Source organism: Salarias fasciatus, chromosome 12 (genome assembly GCF_902148845.1).
Source record: "Salarias fasciatus chromosome 12, fSalaFa1.1, whole genome shotgun sequence".
Classification (NCBI taxonomy): Eukaryota; Metazoa; Chordata; class Actinopteri; order Blenniiformes; family Blenniidae; genus Salarias; species Salarias fasciatus.
The window spans coordinates 13,185,103-13,193,533 of NC_043756.1; the positions used below are offsets into that span (position 1 = coordinate 13,185,103).

General features: G+C 40.7%; 1 protein-coding gene across 1 annotated transcript; it reads right to left on the reverse strand.

Moving 5' to 3' along the window:
* Nucleotides 1-1,010: 1,010 nt before the first annotated feature.
* On the reverse strand, nucleotides 1,011-7,932 carry LOC115397956 (acyl-CoA dehydrogenase family member 11). Its single transcript, XM_030104518.1, has 15 exons — nucleotides 7,691-7,932; nucleotides 6,061-6,338; nucleotides 5,658-5,881; nucleotides 5,471-5,570; nucleotides 5,202-5,319; nucleotides 4,215-4,357; nucleotides 3,981-4,133; nucleotides 2,609-2,703; nucleotides 2,430-2,529; nucleotides 2,215-2,355; nucleotides 2,037-2,129; nucleotides 1,854-1,961; nucleotides 1,577-1,748; nucleotides 1,220-1,286; nucleotides 1,011-1,129 (listed from the first exon to the last, which is right to left on the reverse strand). Exons 2-15 carry the CDS (start codon nucleotides 6,319-6,321, stop codon nucleotides 1,021-1,023), a joined length of 1,884 nt encoding a protein of 627 aa, XP_029960378.1. The 5' UTR covers nucleotides 6,322-6,338; nucleotides 7,691-7,932; the 3' UTR covers nucleotides 1,011-1,020.
* Nucleotides 7,933-8,431: the final 499 nt, after the last annotated feature.

Here is an 8,431-nt window from a genome sequence, read left to right on the forward strand (position 1 = left end):
AATATCTGATGGAGAGAATTTGATGTCTTTAATAAAGTTGTTTACCCCAGCCAAGAGCAGTGCCTGCCTGGGAAGTGGCTGGAGCAGGGGAAGCCTTTTGCAGGGACTCACAATGGTAACAAAATAAGTGAGGATCAAACGTCTGAGTCACAGTGAATAAAATGTCTTCACCTGCAGACCAGACTTCTCTCATCAAATACTGCATTTTGAAATCCAAGTGAAGCAGTCATTGAGTGTGAAGGTCACATAAATCCAAAGATCACATTTTGTAAGCAGCACCCCAAAATAAATATTAAATTCTGTTTGAGTTTATCATTTGTTGTTAAGGTTCAGAGATAATGAAAAGCATGACTGGACTTGAACATGGCAAAAAATAGTACTCTCTGTTATACCTGTTGCACTTACGGCTGTTAACTAATTTTTTTCTCTTCTAAAATACACAGAATTAAACTCATTACTTTTTATCAAGCATGTGAAAAAATATATAAATAGGGTGTGCTGGAAAAACACTCACTTGAGAACCAAAGATTCAGAAAGTTTATTGCCCAAAATGCATGTTCAGCTGAGTTACTGCCCTGACTTCACTACAGAGTAAAAGTGTCTGCTCTCGTGTCATGTGACCACTACTTTTTGTTACAGTCATCAACATTAAAGAGAAACCTGTTCCTCATGGATAAGCCTTCATTACTCATCATTATCAGCTAATTAGATATTTGACATTATTTTTATCCCTTTATATTTATCAATAAAATGAACTGAGATATATATATATATATATATATATATATATATATATATATATATATATATATATATATATATATATATATATATATACACACACACAAATAAACTTTATTTATTCTATAAAATATTGTCAGTGTTACAGTGGTGCTTATTCACTTTCATTGAAACAGAACCGCTCCTATCTACAAAATAGCTTTTTTGCATCCATTGATCAGGGCTCAATAACGGCAGAACAAGCCGTCTGTTTTTTCAGTCTTTAGTAATCATTCAGCCTCATCTCAAACAGTCAAACACCAACGCAGCATCAAGTGGGGTCGTGCTGGAGTCATAGTGTCCTCTTCTCTGATTGGTAGACACAGGGCATAAATCCTGTTCACACCACCTGATGAAAGAAAAAGTTTGGAAAAATGAGCTCAAGATTTGAATTTACCTTTTTTTATGCAAGAGTGAAAAGGGTCTGCTGGACATGTACCTGAGAGCGGCGTATGTGTCACTTGGAGAAGCTCCTTCCCAACATGCATGATCGATGAAAAGTGCACCTGTCAAACAGGACGAAAAGCATTACACTTCATCTGGAAGTGAATTAAATATTGCACGATGCCAGCTCACTGCAATGTGTTCAAATTCTTCTTTTACTTGACCAGTTTTAAAACTCAAGAGTGTTCATACAACAATTCAAGCAGAAAACAAGATTTGTGAAAAAGCAGGACATAAAGAAAAATAGGTGTTTTTTTAAAAAAAAAAAAAACAGTCTGAGGGTCTGTGTGTGTGTGTGTGTGTGTGTGTGTGTGTGTGTGTGTGCATGTGTCTGCATGTGTTTGGTTCACACCTGTGTAGATGCGAGCCAGACTGTATGCCAGGTCTCTGGCTGACAGCTGGAGGTAGCCGGGTCCTCTGGAGGCTGCTGCCTGAACGAATCCCTCCAGTTCAGAGAGCGCACTGTCCACTGCTTTCACAGCCGGAGCCAGTGAGGAAACACTGGAAGCACCTGCCAGCAGGGACTGCAACGAGAAGAAAAACACTTTAGTAGTAGTAGTAGTAATAGTTTGACATTCACATCACAGTAAAAAGAAAACAACTGATTGACAGGATATGCAGTCTCAAACCTTGACATGAGAGAAGTAAGCATGGACGACCATCCCGGAGCTGCGGGCCATGCAGCGCAGCACATCCAGAGACAGGACATTGGTCGTACCTTCCCAAATACTCAACACCTGAGACAGAGGAATAAGTGAACACCAAAACAAATAAACAAATGAAAAAAGTCAGATTTTTGGAGCAATCTTTACTTGAGCATCACGGAGAATTCCGGGCAGCCCAGTATCCTCGATGTATCCCTGTCCACCAAAACTCTCCAGACATTCTGACACCACGGCCACCGCCTGAAAAACACAACAAGAGGGAATAAACAATCAAAGTAATACAGGTGAAATTCATTTCACTGACACTGGTGCGCGGACTGTGCACCTGCTTCCCGGTGTACAGTTTGACCACGGGGGTGAGCAGACGCAGGAGGTGTGAGTCAAGCTGTGTCGCCACGCCGCACTCCTCCCGGCCCAAAAGACGACACACGTCCATCATCAGGAGAAAGGCCCCTCTCGACTCCACCTGTCCACAAGCATGAGTGAGGCATGATGGGAAACGCTGTACGGAGTGCAAGCAGAGTCAACCCAGCGGCTCACCTCCATCCTGGACAGAGTCTGCATGTGCAGTGGGTGGTCTTTAAGAAGCTTTCCAAAGGCAGTGCGGCGAGTGGCGTAGTCACGAGCTAAATGGACCACCCTGTGAAGCCCACACTGTAAGTCAGCTTTATGACAATGTAGATTAAGAATCCCGTGCTTCAATATCAAGCGTAACTTGCCTTCTCATGGCAGCAGCTGCAGACACACTGTTGTGGATCCTGGTTATAGTTAACATGTTCGCTATGGAGGCCACGCCTCTCCCCTCCTCTGAGAGCTGTTGGTGTTTAAATATGAAAGAAAAAAAAATTCAACTGTTTTGTGTACTGGTTAACAGAACAGAATGCAAAACAGTGTACTGACTGACAAATGTGTCTTTTTTTTTAGACACAGCAACTATGTATCTTTTAATTTTTTTGCTACACAAATATTAACTATGAAATTGTAATATTTTCCATGGATTTCTTTTAAGATGACAGTTGTTCAAAAACAGAGTGCCTTTTAGGGACGTGCTCACACTTTGCATTCACCCTGTTAGTATGATTTATTTTTAGAAACATAAACAACATCTAAAACCCGGACTACATAAAACAAGTCAACCAAAACCATTTAAGAAGCACGCAGCTGGTAAGTTTGATTGAAATGTGAAAGCAGCATGAAATAAAGACCTCTGAAGCCATAAAATGTGATATGTGCCAACGTCTGCATCTGTGCAGCAAAATAATCTGTGCCACTACTCTGTGCCATTTTTGCTGGTAAATGCCACCACATGCTTTGTATTACACTAAACACATTGCCTTGTTGCAAAAGGGATTGAGGTTATATCGTAAAATACACATTATGGCAGCTGTACAATTGGTCCAGACAGTGTTATAAATATCAGTGTGATCAAATTGAATCAGATTATTCAAAACCAAGTTTTGCTTTTATTTGAAATGTCTTGCCTTTGAACTCCACAAGAGTGAAGACTGCTTTAATCTTTCTTCTCTGGTATTTGTACAACTATTACAGCTTTGTATATGGAGAAATGCAAAACTAATTGTGATGCACTATAAAAGTAGGTCAGAGGAAAAATACCATGCAATTAGACTTTTGGTCAGTCAGCACACTTTCTTTCATTTACTGGTCTTTGCTATACGAGTCCTCAGTGGCCCCTCTATCTTAATGCACTGTATGGATTTCACAGCTCATAATCTGAAGTAAGAGTGGAGATCATTGTTTTATTTACTGTTTCTGCTGGTACGGCTGCTTGAATTGCAAACAGTGACTCAAATACTTTCCCCAGAGGTTGGTGGGTTCAAGTGGAGGAAAAGACACAGGTTGATTTATGCATTTATAAGTTGACACAGAAAACCAAGCGCTGCTGGTTGTGGTTAACTCATCGTCTCTTTGTGGTCAACAGCTCCTTCTTTCTCATAGTTAGAATAACACAAGACAGAGACGCTCTGTGTACTGCGACTGCTCAGAGCTTTACAATAAACACTGTGAGCTGAACCTGGTTCGGGTGAAACAGCACACATATGATCAGTGAATTTCAGAACAACAAACACTGACTCTGTGTGCCGGCAGGCCGTCCAGCAGCAGCTCGGCAGTCGGCATCTGTCGCGTTCCCAGCTTGTCCTTCAGTCTCTGGACCTCGATGCCCCTCAGTCGACCATCTTCACCTCGACTCACCTCTGCATAGAAAAGAGACAAACCTTTGCTGCCCTGCATGACAAAGAGAGAAGAAGGACAATAAATGAAACCATTCAACGCGTGTGACTGAGATTGTCGAGGCGTCAGCGTTACCGGTGTGGTTGCTCCCGTTCTGTCCTGAACTCGGGCCAGTGTGAGAGTCATGTCTGCGTCCGTAGCAGAAGTGAACCACTTGAAACCATGGAGTTTGTACCAGCCGTCTGTTTGTGGAACAGCGACGGTCTCAGTGCCACTGGCTGAGGACAAGAAGAGGAAACTCATGAAACGGCACAACTCATAACTTTTGTTCTGTACAAGAAGGAAAAAACACAGCAAAAAAAAAAAAAAAAAAACAACAAAAAAACAAACTGCCTCTAATTTACAAAAACTAATATGGTATTGATATTTCACTGCAATCAAAGTGCAAGTGAACAATCTCTTATCAAAGTTCATAAGTTAAATCAGAAGAAATTAATGAACATGAGTTTGACAGGGGACACATTTTGATGGCTACAAAGCCAGAGAATATCTGCAGCTCGTATGATGTTTTTCTAGTCTGCAGATGTCGGTTTCAATCAAAAACTGACCAAAAAAGCTGTGAACTGATGTCATGTTATTCAATCGATCAATCTTTATGAATTGGCTTTTTATACAAAAAACTAAACGTGGCCCAAAGTGTATTATAAAAAACACACATACACACACACACACACACTCTCCACCCACTTCACGGGCAGCTAAAGCTCAGTGATGTGTGAGCTGAGTGAAGGCTGGTCGTATGGTCAGATCGAACACACAAGCTCCTTAATGACGGTTCTCACATAAAGGTCTCAGGATACACAGTGCATCACGAATTAATGTGTATCTCGCTGTAAAAAAAATGGGGTAAACAATACTAGGGAAGTAGTTATAATGTGATGGCTGATGTATTTATTTACAGATATTTTTTAGTTCCTTCATGAGACGAAAAACAATATACTCCATCTCTCTCTGAGTTTCCAATCTAACAAATACAAGAAGTGTTCTAGGTTGTGCATCAGACTTTTATCTCAAGAATGACATTAATGCTGTTCCAGGATGGACAGACAAGTGGTTCCTCACCCACATCAGAGCCTCCCTGCCTCTCAGTCATCCACTGCCCAGACGTCCAGAAGCTTTCAGGCTGACGGGAGGTCAAGCGACTGAAGGCTTCCTCCACCGGCCTTGAAACACCCAGAGACTTCCCACAGAAAGACAAAATGCCAAAATATAGTTAACAGAAATTTCTGAGGTGTGTCAGTGGATCAGAAATTTTCACAAAAATTATTTGGTTTGTAGGTTTTGCAGCTAGATTCAACACAGTATGTCGGTCAAGGTGATTAACGTGGCACCTGGATGACTTTTGCAGCTCCATCGGTCATGGCCAAAGGACAAGTGTAGAGACCAGATGAGGGAGAGTAGATGTACAACTTGCTCATCTGGTAAACTCGACTACAACAGACACGCACAAATTATTATAGCGAAACTTCAAGAAATGAAGGAGCAAAAACGAAAAATTGCTGGACACAGCTTCCTGACCTCCACTCTCCATACGATCTCTCATAGCCGATTGCAACCAGGCCTTCCTGTGCAGATAGATCTTTCATGCGTTTCCATGCCGGGGAGGTAACGATGTGATCCACTCTGCGACCCCACGGATCAAAGTGCACCAGCCGTGGAGGGGTGACCTCGCACTCTCTGCCCCAGCCGTCCACCTCCTTACACACACGCTCTCCGAATGCACACAGGTCCGAAAAAACCGCCTGGGAGCAAGATGGTTCAGCCACGCAGTGAATTCACAAGGACATGTTGTCACATATGATACCTCAACATCATGATACAGAACTGACATCATTAGCTAACATGACCACTCCTCTTTGCTTAGTATTTTTAGCAAAGTTAAGTATTTTCCAGCGTCTGCTCATCTCTTCTCTCTGCTCACCTGGTGGGGCAGATGTCTCCTCAGGTATCCTCTAAGCAATGCATCTTCGAGAAATGGGTTCTTCAGCTCTGGTCTCTCCTGGAAAAAAGATCCTATCCTGGCTCTGGTGAACGGCAGAGCGCTCGCCGCCTCCCACAGTTGTTCTTCATCTGATCCTATGCTGGCTGATTTGACGTGGACACACTGTCGGGGAACGCCGCTCCAAATCCTGTGACAGCCTCTGGCTAGACGTTGGTTCAGGATCACTGAGCTCACTGGCATGGCTCAACACCGACAGTCTGAATGGGAGAAATGCAGAAAAGTGTATAAATGCACTGATTCATCAAATTTTTAAATATAAAAGAACGATCCTTCTGCGGATTAAGTTATCAGCATGATGCCCACTACTGCATAACATCAATCTGATGACACTGAAGATGATTATTCCCTGGGGGACAATTCTGATGAAAAAAAATCATCACGTTGTTTATGAGGACACTGGCTCAAAGAATGAGAGTGAGCCACAGCAACAGAGTGCACAAACGTCAGTACAAACAACAGTGTGTTAAGAATGATGGTGAGCAAGATCACATTTCTTAAAACAATAAAATACTGGTTTTGTTGCTCTCAAGCAGATGTAAAAAAAAAAAAGAAGAGATTTGAATTAGGGCTGTCAAAAGATTAATTTCCTTCACGTTATGAATTGCATGTTTAAAATTCTGTTATGTTGCATTGCAAGACAGTTTTAAGCCCATGATGTAAAGCATTCATCAGTCTCTCCAAGAAGTTGGATGCTGCAGTCTCAACAATTAATTTAAATTCAACCAATCTCTGTGAGTTCTGTGCAACTTGCAATTTTGTCCGTGCAGTGATGAATTTGATGAATTCAAAGATGAGCAAACAGATTGGTAGGTACTGCATTCCGTGCAGCAGTGTATTAAGTCAAAGTTGGTGAAATTCGTTACTGACTGTACAAATGACACTTCGGTTGATGTGATGTGCCACTTTTTTGGACCAGCAATCTGAATGTCTGTGTGCCCTATCCACAAGCAGCTTTGGTCCAATGAATTAAGAATTCAAATTTCATGATAAAATCATTGAAATTATCAAAAGGACACAGATTGTATCTGATTGCTGATTTTATACCTAACTTTTTTCTCTACAAACAGAATTTTGGGGAATTTTTAAAAACAACAATCACAAGTTTTATTTCACTTCCAGTTTGCCAGCGGTTGCCTATGGCTTCTATCATAACATAATTATTATTACACGGTTCAATAATAAATAGTTAACTGTCATGTAAACTCAAATGAAAAGTAATTATTTAACTCTGACAAACTAGGTCAAAGGTCATTTGATTCCGGGTCCTTCAGTGTACAGACGAGCTTCATTTTATTTACTGGTATAACAGTTTAACAGCTCATATTAACATTAAGTTTCTGTCTAACCTCTTTTTCTTTATAAAGTGTCTATAATTCGCTTTACAGCTCAACAATAACACAGTCAAAGACAACCAGACAGGCAGCTCTGACGCTTTATAAACAAAGCTTTTTCAAGTGCATTTTCACACAGAACACTGTTTTAGCACTAAATGATTTACAGGTAAAAGTCAAATACCTTGAAAAAACTAATGGGATTGTAGGAACCTTACCTTTAATGCTCAGTTGTGTTTACGTCTGCAGCCCTCCGACTACCTGATGTTTTGATTAAAGTGGTTTCCCAGTTAACTGGTGACCAACTAACCTCGAGCATGTTAAAAACCCGAAACTCACGAAAGGTTCCATACTTTCAAACTTGAGGTTAAACATAGTTCATCGAGAGAGAAAAACAGATGTTTGTCGGGTTTTTAACCTCTGCTGTTACTAGCTTGGGACGCTAAAGGAAGTTGGTCACCAGTTAACAGGGAAGCCACTTAATCCGAAACACCACGGGGACGGTGCATTTCAGTGAAGAAGAAGAAGAAGAAGAAGAAGAAGAAGAAGAAGAAGAAGAAGAAGAAGAAGAAGAAGAAGAAGAAGAAGAAGAAGAAGAAGAAGAAGAAGATTTTTTTTATTTTCACAAATACTTTACTTATTTTACGTTGTTCTGCGAAAGTGATTAAATAACCATATATTTTCGAAAATATAACCAGAGGAAAATACATAAATAAATGCATACATTCACACATCACCGTCCAAGAACTCAAGTCAAAAGCCTTCCAAAAACAATGCCAGTGTGGTCAGTGTCAACAACAAAGCATATATCCCATTTAAAGCTCCAAATAATAATACATTCCTGTTGAGCGAAAATACAGTATTTTCCATAAAAATATTCATATATATCATGAGGACGATTAAAAGTTACTGAAAAGAGATGTCCGAACCAGACACTGCTTCATGAAAAATAAAGTGTT

Bases quoted from the DNA above. Each gene is read 5' to 3' on its own strand.
- LOC115397956 (XM_030104518.1), bottom strand. From the start codon at position 6,321: ATGCCAGTGAGCTCAGTGATCCTGAACCAACGTCTAGCCAGAGGCTGT. The intron at 2,130-2,214 runs GTGCACAGTCCG...TGTGTTTTTCAG, and splicing joins AACTGTACACCGGGAAGCAG to GCGGTGGCCGTGGTGTCAGA. The intron at 1,962-2,036 runs GTAAAGATTGCT...CCTCTGTCTCAG, and splicing joins GAATTCTCCGTGATGCTCAA to GTGTTGAGTATTTGGGAAGG.